The following is a 16,788-nucleotide window of genomic DNA, read 5'->3' on the forward strand; positions in this document are numbered from 1 at the left end:
GGGAGAGTTTTAAGAACTTTTGCGTGTCCGAATCTGAGGTCTGTCCTCAGGTGGAAGATTTAACATTATTTCCTAAGATTTGGTAGGTGTAGTGGGCAGTGCTCCCGTGACTAGCATGGCAGCCGTCCTCTGCACCCGTTCCGACTTGGCTCTGGACAAAATGTTGTTTAGCGCAGGCCACCATACGGTGACCCCGTAGAAAAGGATGGGTCTTATCACAGCTGTGTACATCCAGTGTAGTATGTGTGGTTTTATTCCCCATTTTTTGCCTATAGCCGTCTTACTGGCATAAAGGGCGGAATTGGCCTTTCTGGAGCGGTCTTCAATGTGGCGCCTCCAGTCAAGTTTTTTATCTAGAATAATTCCAAGGTATTTGACCTCGGTTGAGAGAGTAAGTGCCACTCGGTTTAGGGTAGGAGGTTTAAATAAGGGAGTTTTATATTTCCTTGTGAAAAGTACCATTTCTGTTTTGGTAGGATTGACGCTAAGTCCACATTCCTTGAACCAGATGTTAACCAGACCGAGTGCGTTTTGCAATAACCCACTCAGGACCTGAAGATGTTTGCCCGTTGCCACGACTGCTATGTCATCAGCGTACGCTGTGACTTGACAACCCTTTAGGCTTAGAAGCAGGGTGTCCACTATTAGATTCCAGAGCAGAGAGGAGAGAACGCTCCCTTGGGGGATGCCTCTGGTCACATACTTTGTGATGGAACCATCCCCCAGTTCTGATAGAATAGTAGTCTTTTCAAGAAGGAGCCCAACAAAATCTACCAGACCCCGCTGCACCCCCGCCATGAGAAGGGAGTTAACAACAGACTTCGGGTAGGTATTGTTGAAATCACCCTCGATATCGAAAAAATTCCGAGCGTGTATTCCTTTAAGGCCAATCCTTTTTCAATCGTCGATACGATTTCATGGAGTGCGGTATCCACGGATTTTCCTTTGGAATATGCATGCTGGTTCGGGGAGAGGTTGTAATTTTTTATATTCCGTCGAATATATTCGTCGATGAGCCTCTCTAGAGTTTTAAGGAAGAATGAAGTAAGGCTTATAGGCCTGAAATCCTTAAGTTTCACATGAGCGGCCTTGCCTCCTTTTGGTAAGAATACAGCTTTTGCCTTAGTCCACTCATGTGGTATGTGAGTCAGGGTTAGGCAGGATGTAAAAATCTGAGAAAGCAAGGGGGCACAGTATGTCTTAGCTTCCTGTAGTGGAGCGGGAAAAATTCCGTCAAGGCCCGGAGATTTGTAGGGCTGGAAAGACATTAAAGCCCATTCCACCCTCTCCTCACTTACGACGTCCCTAACGGTATCACCCAGAGACAAGTAGGACGACACCTCCGGCTTTTCGCCCGAGCAGCCCGGTTAGTGAGTGCTCATAAGGACCTCCAGCATTTCGTTACATGATGTCGTCCAGTCACCGTTAGGCTTCTGGATAGAGTTCATACTCGAAGAGGATTTCGAGAGAACCTTCCTCAGCCTGTTGGCTTCAGAGTTATCTTCCATGTTGTTGCAGAAGTTTTGCCAAGATTCGCGTTTCGCCCTTTTTATGGCCTTCTTGAAAACTTTGAGTGCGTCTTTGTATGGTTGCCAAAGACCTGTTGGCTTAGCATAATTGAGGAGCCCCTCAATTGATTGTATAAAAGAATAAAGTCAGATAAAAACTCTCCCCGGGAGTTGGTGTCGCTTGAGCCCCAGATCGTGTTATGTGAATTAGAGTCGGCCCCTATTATGACCGGGATTTGCTTTCTTCACCGCTTCTTCCAGTCTATAGGGTGGAATAGCATGGCTGTCGTGGGCCATGTAGGTTGTTGCCAGCCAGATAACGCTCTCCTTCAGCTGTACGCTGATGCAGATAGTGTCCTTGTCGCTGTATTGGGAGAGTAAAAAAGAGAATATACTTTTTTAATTAGAATGCAAGCTCTGATCCTACCTATTACTGGAGCTGTCACCACCTGGTAGGCATCAGAGTTCAGTCCGCAAACCTTGTTTCTGACGGTCCAAGGTTCTTGGACTAGAATCAAGTCCTCAGCTTTATCGCGGAGGCGAAGAAGGAGAGCAGCCGAGGCTGCCTTGGAGTGGTGCAGATTAATTTGTAGGATCTGCTCCATCCTCAGAATCGGTTATGTCCATTGCTTCTAGCTCATTGACGGACGGTTAAATGGGGAGGAATCCCTATACCTCTTGGACGCACTCGAGATGTCGTCCTGAGATCGCTGTCTCTTGGAGGTAAGGTCCTTCCTTGGGTTTTCCAGAGTGAGTGGTTTGTCCTTCCCGCCTTTCCCGGAGGATCGCTTGTCGCTGGCAGCGAAGACTCCCATGGCCCACTTGAGAGAGGCTTTTTGCTCCTCTGTCAGTTGGTCATGCGGGAAGACCCCCAGCCTTTTGAGGACCTTAGGGGCTGCCCTTCGGTCACGCTGGGCCCTGACGGAGTTCGAAATTTTAGTTGCTGCTTTGGAGCAGCCGGGGTGCAGTTCGAGGTCATTTGCCCCGGTCTTCGAGGATTTTCCCGCGGCAGTGGTCCTCTGCTTGTCCCTGGAGAACTTTAGCTCGACCACTTCACCTTGCGGTTTTAGTGTGCCCTGGATGGGCATGGAGGAGGGGGCCTTCCGCAGCTTTCCCGCCGGCTTCGACTTTCCCTCATAGGGTATAGTACCACTGGCATCCCTGGAGATCCGCTTTCCCTCTGGGGGTTTAGCAATCCTTCCAGCTTCTGCGGAAGCCCGAAGCTGCTTGGACCGTTCAGGTCCTCTCGGTTCCGTCGATGCAGTTTCCAAGGTGGTTGGTGTTTTGGACTTTTCAACGCCGTGTCCAGCGGCGGCACTACCCTTGCAGGGTTCGGAGCCTTCTTTATTTGTTGTATTCATCATTCTGGTTCTTTGGCCACCTACTGAGCCGAGGCCTTTCAGTGGCCGGAAAATAAGGAAAGGGGAAAAAACGGTGGACCACGGCAGAGTCCCATGCCGCAGCAAGTCCACCGTTACTCCCGGAGGCGGACAGGTATCCGGGAGGCGCCGTTAGACTACAGTCGGAAAGCCCCCTGACTGCAAACCTTCCAATGGGCACGGTGAGGCATGACACCCTGGATTAGGGGGGAGAGAGTAAATTTGACACCCTCCGGGTCTAGATCCATAATGTTCTGTAGAAACAGGTTCACCTCTTGAAAGATGCATTTCGCGCACTATGGTCTTGATGTGGGAGTGGCTAGGCATACAGGGTCCCCTGTATGTTGTGTTACGCTTCATCCACACCCTGCATTTTCGCTCGACCCCTTTCGAGACAATGATTCCGCCGATATAGAAATAGTGCTGCGAATTGAAACCCAACGGCCACGCTCGCTAGGTCATGTCGTACTAATGAACAGAAACGGTCCAGCTCTGAAAGAGTTTAACGCGGGCCGCGATGTTGGTAACATAGGAAGAGGAAGGCTTTCTCTGCGATTGAAAGACCAGGTGGAGAAGGACTTGGCTTCACTTGGCATTTCCTATTGGCACAGAAGATAAAGGACTGGCGTGCTGTTTTGGACACGACCAAAATCGCTTAGGAAGTTACAGCGGCAATAAAGAAGAAGATGTAACTAAAGGAAACAAGAATGTTTGCAAAACTGTTGAATGCTTTTAATACAAACATATGTATGTATGTATGTCTGATGTATGTATGTATGTACGTAGATTTGTATAATGTAAATTCTTCGCACTACTACAATATAACCAAGGGTCTGTGAACTTAACGTATGTAAGTACTTACCTTGTATATGTATGAATGTACACCCGTCATCAGATCAGCTGATTACCGGCATCCGAAAGATTGTTTACTAACAATAAACAATTGTTACCGGTTGCTAGTTGATTATTCGAGGTAAATGATCAATGAACTGACAACTATGGTAACAATCGAAACACTCTGTTCCAAAACTTTATCATCACTCGAAAACTTACAATTTTTCCAAAACAGATTGATTCAAGGGACAAAGTAAGAGCGTGGCAGACGCACAGTGATTCGAATAGGACAAACTAGCTGGACAAAAGTCGACACTGAATTTTTGCATTATAAATGTTGAAAATGACAACCAATATTCTCATTCTTATGAATTAGATAATATTTTTGCATGATTATTGTTCGAGAATAAGTAATTAATTGTTCTTGTCAGAAAAACAACGTGGACTTATTGCTATTTTGCATGCCATTATTTTATAGAGGTATGTTTACTTTATGTTTGTAATGGATTTGCAAGCCAAAGGTAAGTACCATTTATTTTCTATATTATATTGTATTTATCACTATTTATTAGTGAAGAAAAAATGTCCAAATCTCAATTTTCGTTTTTTTTTTTAACTATTTGCGTTTATTAGTATGAAAGTAGAATTTCCCCACCTGTCCCCAGTCTAAAATTTATATATATCATAGCTGTGGCCCTATAGGTTCTAAATAAAACAGTTTCTATCTGCATAATTCTGTACAACTTTTCTTTCTAATTATTTTCGAAATCATTCCTACTTGATATCGGAAAAATTATTTTGGAAGAATGGCCGAAAAATTAAAAAAAAATACAAAAATAGCATGCTTTATAAAGTTTTAACCTTGAAATATGATTTTTCTGAGATCACCGAAAAGTCATCAAAAGAGGTAAAACTCTTTATCAGTCGATTTTCATCGAAGCTAGAAGAAAAATGGAAAAAAAGCGGAGAAAGCAAGGAGCGTATTTTTTTAATAACAATTTTTTAATAACAATGATGGAAGTTTTAGTCTTCCGTGTCTCCATTCATAAAGACATCTGCGATATCTATCCAATCTCTCTTGTTTTGTATATATAATAAAACTGTGCTCGGATCTTGAACTTTTTTTCTTCAGCACAGGTTTTGATAGTTCCTCGCACCTTATTGGGGATTTCTAAATCCAATGGTGTTCCCGTTGATTGGATTGGAAGTAATGGTAATGGAAAATTTTACTTTTTTTTAAATAATTCCCCAAAGTTATGTTTCTAAAATTTTGCACGTGACTGTTTTTTAATATTAGTATTTCTGAAAATCACCCTAATTTATTATTGATATATTTCGTAGTAAAAAGCCTCATATATGAACAATCGGTTTTATGGGAACTATATCGTCGCTTGGCGCGCAATACCTCAAGTGCAAATAAACTTATTTTCTTCTAAACTGAATGGTTTTTTAACTGAACTTATTAAATATGGGCTTCCTCTAAAATTATTGGTCCCGAAATTAATTTTTTTTACTCAGCCACTTCATACGTGGTATTGCATTCGGCGGTTACGAGTTATTGCGCGCCAAGCGACGATATGTTATTATTAACAAATTTCGATGATTTTAAGAAATAGTTAAAATAATATTAAAAAAACAGTCTCGTGCAAAATTTTAATAAAGTAATGTTATAACTGAGATAGAAATAAAACAGCTTATAAAATTTTTGTTTACATTCAAAAGTATAAAATTTAAAACGTACGAAAACCCATCACCAAGTGTTATCCTGACACAGTTTATTGATTAAACGAATAACTACTTAGTTCTTACAAAGAACGTAGATAATAAGAAAGGACAACTCGTTATAATTGTAGCGAGAAAAGAGAAGACATGCCCCTGTTGCGCACTTCCGCTACAAATATAACTAGTTGTCCCTTCTTATTATCTACGTTCTTTGGTTCTTACAAGTTTAACTAGTAGCATTTTATCGATTCTAACTTCCAAACCAATCACCAAATCACAATTGTGTGATTTGCGTAAATTCCCACCAGCTGTTTTTGATCAGCAGAAACTAACAGCTTCCCCGTAAAATGAAATGTAACCTTGCTCTCTCAATTTCCCCTACTTTGCAAGTTTTTTGCGTACGCGAACGCAAAAAGCTGATAGTTTTGGCTGAGATTTCCATTACGGAACCAAGACGTATTCAATAAGGTGCTATCGGTACGACAATAACAAAATGTACATGTGTTTTGTTTTTGCTTTTGTGGCGAGGACTGTCAAAAACTTTCGTACGAAGGATGTGAAAGAGAACAGAAAACAATAAAGGATCAATTGCTCCAACCAATCACCAGCAGCCATTTGACATATGAAGCCGTGAGGCGAAGAAAAATAAAAGGGTGCTGCTATCACCTGTTAAATACGCCTTGTACGGAACCAATAGCTATATCCCTGCAAAAATCGTTGGACCATATAGTCTATTTGTAGTTTATTGGAGTACTTACAAAAGTGTTCCCCTGTCATGCTGTAGCGAACCAACTGGTGTGTCCGCGCCAGCTTATTGTTTGTCACCCGATCACCGCTCGTGTTTTAACGAAATGTAATTTAAGTTGAGAATTTGAAAGCACATTTTCGTGTCTGTCTGTAGCTGAACGTGTAGGGGTGCTCGCTGTTAGTTGTTAGCTCCCAGCATGTTCGGGTTCGAATGCCGTCAGAGGCAACATGTCATTTTTAATTTTTGTTTTTGGTTTTTATTAATTGCGAAAAAGCATCGGTGAAGTGAAGAACAAAAGCATGTACAGACGAAAAAATATAACAACAATGCTATTGTTAATATTTTGGAGTAGTTTTGTGCTACTCTGATGTAATGCAGGGATGGAGTATATGGTCCTGCCCTAGGACATCACAATGTTAATGGGGTCATATTTTTTATATGAATTGTGGTTAATTTTGGAGTACTCCTTGGTCCTTAGGTGATACTCTTTACACGCATGCATGGAGTAGTCGCGATTTTTGCAGGGATCTACCCTACTCAGTTCTTGGATTAAAAGTATCGATACCAAAATTACTTGGTATCGAACGAGACCTATCGATTATGTACTTGTATTTACTCGTATCGTTTCATATTTCCGCTAGTGCTGGATGTTTTTGGGGAGCAACATCGATGTATCGATGCATCGCCCTTTTTAAATGGCGAAGTTTTTAAATGTTGGCTGAATTCATTAACGCCGATATGCCAACCATCAGTATCTTTAATTTCACAACCCTACAAGATAAATTTGTTCAATTTGGACTTTGATTTAAAAGAGAGTGATATTTTGCATTATTGTGTTTATAAACACAGCCATTTACATATATTGCTGAAAATTTATTACAAGTCTTGTAAATTTCAATTTGTCAATTTCTTAATAATTCATATTAAGATTTCAGTAAAACAGAATTCGAATTATTGGAAATTACCTTCGATAACACATTTATATACATACATACACATAAGATGAAAGATTTTCGTTGAAAACACACACATAAACAGTCCCACAAAGAAGCCTGCGACTTAAAGATTTCAAGTTGTGCCAACACCAATAACCTAAAGAATTAATAATTTTTATTTAATAAGCTATATTTATCTATTCAAATTGTGCTCGTAGATTTTCACTTACCTATGCGATGGTTATAGTGAAAAACATCGAACATCGAAAAAAACATCGATGTTTGAAATAAATTCAAAAACATCGATGTATCGATATTACATCGATGTATCTTCCGGCACTACTTTCACCGAAGTTTTCGTTTTTGTAAATGATTTTAGTTCGGTTTATAAAATTTTACCCGAAATCTCATAAATAGTGCTAGAGACAAGAAAATGATTTCCAACGATGAATTCCAATCGCAAAACCATGTGGATTCGGTTGACTTTGAGCTTTATCGCGAACATATGGGAGAATTCAATGTGAGTTCATCAATTGATTGTTTAGGGCTCTTGGGGGGAAAAGCGGCGGTTGTGTCATCGGTATTCGCTTTCTTTATGGATAATTTGATATTTTGTCCTTTTTTCGAATTTATACACAAATCAGTGAACAGTAGTTAAGACTTGATAATTAAGTTTATTTGCAGACTTCCGCTTTACATAGGAAATTGGTGAGTAAAGTGGAAGCAGTACGTATTTTACGCAAGGAGCTGGAACAATTTCGAACCGAGCGTGATCAATTCAAATTAATGGCGGAGACCTTGCAACTACGTTATTCAGCTATAACACGTAACAATGAATACAGCAGTTGTCTTGGAATGGAGGGCAATAAAACTAGTGTAGCATCAATACTGCACGAAACGCGAGAGAGAAATATAAAGCTCACCACGGAAGTAGAATCTCTGAAGCAAAAGTTAAACGAGCTGCAGGGCGATATCGAACTCCTAAGGTCTGCTACAAAGGAAGGAAAATCGGAAAGATTGCAAAATGAATTGATTGCTGAATCAAGCAATTCGGAAGCTGTGCAATGGAAGGGGGAGCGTTCGAATTTTATTTGTCATTTGGAGAACCTGAAAAAGAAGGTAAATAGTGCATTACCAAATACAAGTAAAAAAAAAGTTTATCCAGATAGGTTCCTCTTGTTAGAATGTACAGCTTGCCTTTGATCTAAAAACTTTAATAGACGAAAAAGAGGATATTATATCAGAACGTGATGCTTACAAATGCAAGGCGCATAGGCTGAATCATGAACTGTTAAATGCACTAAAAGCCAACGAATCACATCCTAAGGTACATATCGCACATTTTCTGTGTCATAATCCAAAAAAAAAAATTGCGTTAGGTATACAGAGATGACCGCTACTGGTTGTTCTATGTTGTGTAAAAATTCCATAGATGTACCGATTACCAGTACCTCATTAGAACAAAATATGTATTGATTTCTACTATGAGCGTGCATATATATGTACATGTATGTATGTAAATTCAAAACCTTAAAGTCGTTTTTCTGCAGTTTTTGGTTTTTGGATTATGACACTGGCAGAATATGTTTTTTGTGAAATTTACATTAAAGCTGTATCACGCAATAATACCTTTTCTAATTTTTATAGCTAATCGATATTGATGGCATATTGTTAGAAAATAAGTACCTACACGAACGGTTAAAAAATGTTGAGTGCGAATTGGATATAACAAAGCAATCTCTTAACAAATACAAGGTATAAAATACTAACATAAAAAACGCTGGTTTGGTCTGCTTTATTTGATCTTAGTCGTTTGTATAAACTAATATGTCACTTAATTTAACTTATTTCATGCTTCAAAGACTATGTTGGAAACGAAGCGTAAAAAGGGTATTATTAAACTAGGTTCCCATGCAAATGATGAAAGTATTTTGTCCCATAAACAAGGTAAAGAGGTGCATAATACACCATTGATGTTGTGTTTCACTCTTTTAGATACCTTTTTCGTTTATACAATTTTTTTACTTACATATAGTACATATTATGTACCAGGACCTTATATTAAACTTGTGTTAAATATCCCTCATTCATACTTTTATAACCCAAATGAAGAAATTTGTTTGGCAAATTTCTAACAATTTTGCGTAAAATATTTTGTAGTTTCCACGTAAAAGGCAATAGCGATGCATTTAGCAATATAAACCTTAAAAAGCTTTAAGCGTGCCTGCTGAAAAATTCTTTTTTTTTTATTTATGACAACATTTCAGTAAATTAGCGATATGTATTCTTCCGGTCACTGCAAAATATTTTAACAATAAAAACTTTAAATAATATTAATGTTAATGTATAATTGCAGTCAAAACAATGCTTGATAGTGGCGTGGACTTACCTACAAAAACAGAGACTATTCAAGACTTGAAATCACTCTGTTTGGCGCTGCTAGATAATTTAAACGACAAGCATATCGCTCTTAATCATCAAAAGAAAACTAACAAGTAAGTTTTTGTTATAGAAACGATGTGAACATATTGTTTAGGCGGTGTTTATAGTTAATATTCATGTTCACTCTAATCCTATCCTTTTATTTCTTCTGCCACCATTATCATGTGTAGGATGTTTGTATAATATACATGTATACATTTTTGTTGCAGAATTCTCGCAGCTAAAATTGCAGAGCTGGACCAACGCATACAATGCCTAGCCGGCATTGGTGACATGAGTGGAACTGCATCCTCTTGCAATAGCGAGTATTCACCCTCTCAATTCTTACTTCAGGGTTACAGTGCTTCATCTGTTGATTCCAGTAACGTCATCGAAACGGAGGCGACAACAACCACCACAACCAACACGAAATGTTCGGTTGTCCTTAAAATTAACGATTCAGAAACTGTGACAACGGAACGAGAAGACTCAAATAAAACTTCGCGAGTCGGTATTTCAGACGACTCTGTCGATTCATTATCGACAGAATCTGGGCGCAGCATAATGTCTTCAGAATACGGTGGCTTTGCAGGGGCTATAGGCACATTCAGCCTCAGCGAATTCACAAATGCTGCCATGCATGCATACGAAACGTCACCGTCGACTACCACGGACTCGGGTGGCAATTCCAGCAGAAGAGTGAACGTCAGTACGAGCAACCCGCGCATAACCAGCGCAATCGCGAGGGAGCGACATAATGATTTGAAAGACTTGCCCCCAGAGCTAGCTGCTATGGTGCAACAAGCCCTCCATGAGTTGGATATGCGTGATTTTGACGAAGTTGTAAACGCGAGCGAAGGATGTGACGATAGAGGCTTAGGCGGGCATTAGAAAACGTTGATGGGCACTCTCGCAACGTACGAAGAAAATGAAGAAACAGAAAAAAATCCATGCCAAGTTTAAACCAAGGGTTCCAGCTTTTTGTTATTTCAAATTTTTTTATGCAGTTATACTAAATAGCATAGCTTTGTTGAGTATAAGTAAACGTTGTTGTTATGGTTCCGATAAAGAAAATACGGCTATAGACACCCACGAGTACAAATTCAAATACGTACATATGTACACTCATTAGCACTACATATGACCAAACAAGCACTGTTTTAATGTTTTGTTACTTCGTTCTTTCAGTTTAAAACGAATAAAATCCATTCATTTGCGCAATAAACAATGAAACATAGACTTTGCTTATATTGCATTTATTTAAGATTAATATTTTAACTATTTTCTATCTATGCATTAGCATTACAATCACAGTATATCGATTAAAGAAATTATAATTTCCAGAAAACAAAATAACGCGACATCCAAACGAAGAAACTTCTATGCATACAGGAACATCGAAGTCAGCCTGTAAATAAAATTAAATTGCAAGTTCTTTATTTAGGTCACTAAAGTTTAATTGAAATTTGGAACGATAAGCTTTTGATATTTGAATTATAGGATTAACTATGCGTGGACGATCAGTTGTCAAGTGCGAATGGATGAATATAAGTGCTTTTAAAGTTGGTGAAAAATTAATACACTTTAGTTTGATTACTTTTCAACATGCAGTTTTTATTTAACACATTACAATAGTGTATTTTCATATCACATAAAATTACATGAGCAAATCATTTATATCAGAATAACGCTGAATGATCTTAATATACAAATGTACATATATAATAAAATCGTGTTGGCCATTTTTAATATGTGTGTTCGTTGAAATTCACTAATTTGGAATCAATTTTTAATGGCACTAGGCCCCAACTAGAAATACCATAGACCGTAAATAACGATTATTTCTCAAATTTCTATTATAAAATCGTACTGAAATAGCTACATATCTTTGACTCGGGAAAATATTAACTTCAAAAGTTACTTTCTGAGTTTAAATTTTGTTTAAAAAAACACACACAACAGGTTTACATATATAATCGTTACGGTCCCTGAGATATACAAAATATGTACGTACATATATGCGTGCGTATGTTATAAAATTGGTACCTAATAATAGTAGCCGATACTATAAATATAAATTAACCTTATTCTAGCGTTCATTGGATGATTAATGGCAACGCATGTAGATACATATTTCGATACAAAGACCGAGCATGCAGTTGTTACTTGTTAGTAAATGAAAGTTTTAAAATGTTTAAAGGAAGTGCTCTGACTAGCTCGTTTCGCCTTTACGAATAATTAGACTGGCAATTTTTTGCTTTTGTTAAATGAGTTTCAAGTTTCGAATTAAAATAAAACAACGGTTTTACAAGTTTAATTTCTATAAATGGAATAAACTGCCAAACCATGAAAGGATTTCGAATTACCGAAAAGTTTTTTCTAAATACGTATTATTGGAAAGCTCAGCCATATGTATGTAGGTACAGATGCGTGCAACTAATTAGCAACGAAATTCAAAACGATATTGCTTGCAAATTATGTTTATTTATTTATTTTTAAAAATTTTCATTTAAAATAACATCAATCTATAACAGAAACCACAATAACAAAAGTTGCAAAGCTTGCACAAATTGCAAAAAAATTAAACAAACTTAAAAAAATCGTCATCAAAATTTCAAAATATTTAATTAGAATATATAGAAAATGTTGGGGTATGCAGTTTTGTAGCCCATTCAATTTTAGTATAATAAAGTGGAAGTTTCAAGTCGCTAAAAATTACCGTTGATTTTTTAGAATTTTTTTTTGTCGAGGGTGTTGCGGATTTTTTTCCATGTAAAAAAAATTTTGATCATGTGTTATATGGAAGAAAATGCGCAACACCCTCCAAAAAAAATTCTAAAAAATCAACGGTAATGTTTAGAAACTTGCACTTTATTATATTAAAATTGAATGGGCTACAAAACTGCATACCCGAAAATTTTCTAAATAGTCTAATTAAAAATTTTGAAATTTTGATGACAATTTTTTGAAGTTTGATTAATTTTTTTGCAATTTGTGCAAGCTTTGCAACTTTTGTTATTGTGATTTCTGATATAGATTGAATTATATTTTAAATGAAAATTATTAAAAATAAATAAATAAACATAATTTGCAAGCAATATCGTTTTGAATTTCGTTGCTAATTAGTTGCACGCATCTGTATGTATTTACTAAGTGTACCTACTTATTTATTTAAAGACTTGTTTACATTACAGACATACAAAAAAGTTTTAAAAAATTTGAATTAACTAATTCCAAAGAAATTAAAACTAACGAAATTCGAAATACAATAAGTTAAATTTTTGATAAAACGTTTTTTTTTTTGACTAAACATAAAATCGTTTAAGAGAATTTGGGAGAATCCTTCTGATAAATAAATACTTAGTACCGAAAAGATTAACCAGTGTAACGGGTTTATATGGCAAATTTCATTTAAAAATTTATACACCTGTGTAAAGTATACGTAATTATAGTGAAATGCGCCGAAATTTAATGTCGCAATGGCATTCGTGGATTGGTAATTTTTATATTTCCTCTTCTTTACGATCGAATAGGAAAATGTATCGCCGACTATTGTGAGGGTCGCAGCCAAGCTTTGCTCTAACACACTTCAACTCTCTACATCACCGTTAGTATTTGCTTCAACTGCATTGCTATCATAATAGTAACCTACCAGCTTAATTATTTGCGACGCAACAAAACCACTGCCCAAACCCGTAATAATGCCATGCAAAAGTAAGCGTTGCTTACTCATCGACATTTGGATGGTACGGTCACTAGAAAAGGTTTGATTGCGCCGATGACATAAATATCAATTAATGAATGACATGTAATTGGTGAAGAGCACGTAGTTCTCTACTAACCGCGCACACAACTCTTGACGCACAGCTGCTGTAAATTTATTAACCAAACAAAGCGCCGTCGTGGTGCCAAAGATCAAATTGTAAAGTAAAACAATCTGAAAGTTGCCGAGCCATTCTATGGCACCAAAGTCACCCAACAGATCAAAGTTCGTAATACCTGCAACGAAAATGTTCAATAATTGAGTTACACAAAAAAAAAAATGAAAGGCAATAATAAAGGCTTTTAAAAGTTAATTCAGACAACAACCATACTCCGGATTAAAGGTGCAATTACAGATTTAGGATTAGACTTGATATACACCAATGTCGCTTAACAGTACGGCGTCGCAGCAATTGCGTTCTAAAATGCAAGAGAACAATTTGCGGCAAGTGTGCATAGCACCTTTAATCTGAGTCAATGCCGCCTCGTGTCTAGATCATAACTCACCAATAATTCTGCTGAGCAGCGGCAGAGCTGAACTCAAAATTAAAACCAACGCACAGTTGAGTATCAATTGGGCGAGTGAAGTTTTTCGTTTTTGTGGGCGCACATGACGCATAAAAGGCATCGTGTAGAACCCAACGACCGAAGTGGCTCCCAAATAAAATATTAGACACACTTCTAAGCCGGCGCCAAACGGACCGAGCTTGGACAGCGACGTGATGCCAAGTGTGAATTGCTGCAACTAAACAAAAAAAAACAATTATATTTGAACTGATGACGAGCTAAGCAAAACAAAAACAACTTACTCTTTTGCTAAGAGGTAATGCTTTGATTCCAATTAACAACTCCAGTGTATTTTGCACCACCAACAGCACTGTTATTCCCGTAAAGAACAATAACGATAGCATTGCCAGTGGATAGACGAAGTTGCGTTGAAACGCTGACGACTTGCGTAGCTTTTCCAGCTCTCGACTTTCAGACTCCAATTCTCTCAGTCTTTGATTGAGCTTTTCATGCTCGTTTTGGTGGCTATCTAGCGGTTTTCGTTGATACAGGTGCTCCAACGATGTATGTTTGTAATAGCCGCCGGCACCACCATTTGTGTAGCTGCGCGTCAAACTGGAACGCAAGCTGCTGCTACCGTTGCCACTGATGCTGACATTCAGCAGTTCAATGTTCGCTAATTTTCGTTTCACACTGGCGATTTCCATGTAGTATACTTGGTATTCCTCATTGACGTCGCGAAGCAGATGCGGCTTCACCAGCACTTGTCCCATCACGCCAAAGAGACGAACGAAACCAAGAGGTGTACAAACTACGGAATTATATGAAATAGATTCAATTAACAAAACAATTCAGTAAAAAACCAAGTATCTTAGAACCCAAAACAAAGACTGATTCTCTAAATAGTTTATACAAATTAGTTCGTAAGTATAAAATAATGTTCAAATGTAATTTTGCTAGTATTGAGTATTTAGCATATCTAAATTGGGTATTTAGTTTCTTGAAACAAAAGTATTTAAGTATGTATGTATGTATGCATCACTGAACATTTCTATTTTTCACTGAGAAGTGATTCAGTCTGCTTGCTCACTGTAAATCTATAAATAAAAAACTTTCTTGATTTACTATCGAAACCTTTGCCTTGGAAACGGGGGTACACAAAAACATACTTTGTCAAAGTGAACAAAACAATAAAGAAAGAGAACATAAAGGACAATATATTTCTATACCTCACAACGCAAACTATACCAGCAAAACCGAAACGTATATTACTTTTATTAAAAAACGATTATAAAGTGCTATGTCTCAAGGAGATATGGACGAAGACTTCCTGGACTTTGAGTCAAAAGTCAATCAGGTAATGAAACTACTTGAGGATATGGCCAGCGCTAATAAATCGGAGTCAGAAAGTACAAAAAAGCCAGATACGTAAGTCAATTACAGCAAGTAACGACAAAAGATAATGCTCATAGTCATAGTGAACTACCGCTACAACAACAATAAGAAAAAAAATAAAGCGCCAACACGCATTTTCACTTTTTTCCGTTAGTAAGTCTGACATCAATGAGGATAAATTTATTGTCAGCGTGCGTCAGGATCGCACGGTACTCAATCGGAAGGCGGCCCATGAGAAAGACCCTAACGATCAGGGCGGTCCCCAGCAAATGGACAAATATACCTTCATGCAGCAGATGGAGCAAGACGCCGCCGAACGCGCTAAGGTGCGGCAGGAGCGCGAGCGTATAGCTCAAAACTTTCGCAGGTTAGTCAAAGCATAATACGAGAAGATGAATGTATTCAAAGACTTTACCCTTCACAGTCTAGGCAACGAAGCTTTCCGCAAGCAGAACTACGAAAAGGCCATACAAATGTACACAAAAGCCATAGAACACGTAAAGGATAGCCCGATACTTTACAATAACCGAGCGCTCTCTTATCTCAAGTAAGTATATACATAGATAAAAAGGCGAACAATAATTTATTATAAACGCGTTTACATATGTACATCGTCAAAGGCTTCGCAATGCTAAACGCGCAATAATCGATGCTGACTATGTGATTAACAAATTAGACGAAAAGAATTTACGATCCTGGTTATATCGTGCAGCGGCCTATCTGCGATTGGGCGATGAAAAAAATTATGAGACGAGCATTAAATTCGCAAAGAAGAATAATTCTAAAGAAATTGACTACATAGCTGCATTTCAAGAGAAACTCAGAACAGAATTCTAAATATGGACACAAAAATAACCCAAGCACTTTAAATTGATTCCCATATTGTGTAATGTTTAATCATTAGAACTCGAAATTTTGTATTTACATATGTATACCGACATGCAAATGTATGTAAATCAATGCACTATTTTTTTACTCACCGAGAAGTAGAAGCACACCCAGAAATGAAACGCAGGAGTATAGAAATGGTAGATGTACACTGCCCAAATCTGGAAATAAAAATGCAACAAGCAGCAGTGAATATTATTGAAACTGAACTGAAACAATTGATTAACAGAACACAAATAATACAAATGCAATTCACTACGGAAATGGATTTCCGGTGTATTTTCCGCTACACTGGATATCCATGTTTTTGCAACTGCTGTTGGGCAATAAAAGTAAATAAGTGAAGTACATCACTACAGTACGTACTTAGCAGTGACAAAAATCCAATTCTTTCCGGATCCATGACGGCGGACAGCACATAGGTTATGCCCAAGACAACCGTTGCTAAAAGACTGAATACTGTAAATGTTTCATAGACGCGTGCAATTATGCCCTTCTTATGTCCCACAAACCCTGTGGACTCGGTGAATAAGTACGCGAAAGGCAGAAATACAAACAGCGAGAGATTGGAGAATAGAAACACGTGATTCCAAAGACCTTTGAAAAAAACAAAAAACATATTGCATATAGCGATTATGTCTCCGCTTACGAATCAGTTAAGAATTTACCTTGTATAAGAGAGCTATTCA

The 16,788-nt window shown here is 37.8% G+C and overlaps 3 protein-coding genes across 4 annotated transcripts; 2 read left to right on the forward strand and 1 right to left on the reverse strand.

Moving 5' to 3' along the window:
* The first annotated feature begins 7,445 nt into the window (after nucleotides 1–7,445).
* LOC118750711 (coiled-coil domain-containing protein 149-like) lies at nucleotides 7,446–11,651 on the forward strand. Of its 2 annotated transcripts, none has more exons than XM_036485442.1 (7): nucleotides 7,446–7,646; nucleotides 7,811–8,245; nucleotides 8,310–8,453; nucleotides 8,774–8,881; nucleotides 8,989–9,073; nucleotides 9,483–9,621; nucleotides 9,778–11,651. In XM_036485442.1, the coding sequence occupies exons 1-7, from the start codon at nucleotides 7,560–7,562 to the stop codon at nucleotides 10,436–10,438; spliced, it is 1,659 nt and encodes a 552-aa protein (XP_036341335.1). In that variant the 5' UTR covers nucleotides 7,446–7,559; the 3' UTR covers nucleotides 10,439–11,651. The 2 variants fall into 2 exon arrangements, with proteins under 2 accessions (XP_036341335.1, XP_036341336.1); XM_036485443.1 differs by having other exon boundaries at nucleotides 7,556–7,646; nucleotides 7,800–8,245.
* Nucleotides 11,652–12,810: 1,159 nt separating this feature from the next.
* Nucleotides 12,811–16,786, reverse strand: LOC118750710 (protein Lilipod-like; the record flags this gene model as incomplete). Its single annotated transcript, XM_036485441.1, has 6 exons — nucleotides 12,811–13,546; nucleotides 13,817–14,054; nucleotides 14,119–14,627; nucleotides 16,192–16,260; nucleotides 16,466–16,696; nucleotides 16,768–16,786. Coding segments are annotated over 6 exons (1,275 nt in total), but the record flags the coding sequence as incomplete, so codon positions are not given.
* On the forward strand, nucleotides 15,117–16,178 carry LOC118750712 (tetratricopeptide repeat protein 12-like). The gene is made up of 4 exons (XM_036485444.1): nucleotides 15,117–15,244; nucleotides 15,366–15,578; nucleotides 15,636–15,758; nucleotides 15,832–16,178. The coding sequence occupies exons 1-4, from the start codon at nucleotides 15,117–15,119 to the stop codon at nucleotides 16,046–16,048; spliced, it is 681 nt and encodes a 226-aa protein (XP_036341337.1). The 3' UTR covers nucleotides 16,049–16,178.
* Nucleotides 16,787–16,788: the final 2 nt, after the last annotated feature.

This window comes from Rhagoletis pomonella, unplaced genomic scaffold (assembly GCF_013731165.1).
Source record: "Rhagoletis pomonella isolate Grant_MI unplaced genomic scaffold, Rhpom_1.0 Rhpom_scaffold_00366, whole genome shotgun sequence".
Classification (NCBI taxonomy): domain Eukaryota; kingdom Metazoa; phylum Arthropoda; class Insecta; order Diptera; family Tephritidae; genus Rhagoletis; species Rhagoletis pomonella.

Bases quoted from the DNA above. Each gene is read 5' to 3' on its own strand.
- LOC118750711 (XM_036485442.1), top strand. From the start codon at position 7,560: ATGATTTCCAACGATGAATTCCAATCGCAAAACCATGTGGATTCGGTT. The intron at 8,454-8,773 runs GTACATATCGCA...TAATTTTTATAG, and splicing joins CCAACGAATCACATCCTAAG to CTAATCGATATTGATGGCAT. The intron at 8,882-8,988 runs GTATAAAATACT...CATGCTTCAAAG, and splicing joins AATCTCTTAACAAATACAAG to ACTATGTTGGAAACGAAGCG.
- LOC118750712 (XM_036485444.1), top strand. From the start codon at position 15,117: ATGTCTCAAGGAGATATGGACGAAGACTTCCTGGACTTTGAGTCAAAA. The intron at 15,245-15,365 runs GTAAGTCAATTA...TTTTTCCGTTAG, and splicing joins AGTACAAAAAAGCCAGATAC to TAAGTCTGACATCAATGAGG. The intron at 15,579-15,635 runs GTTAGTCAAAGC...TACCCTTCACAG, and splicing joins ATAGCTCAAAACTTTCGCAG to TCTAGGCAACGAAGCTTTCC.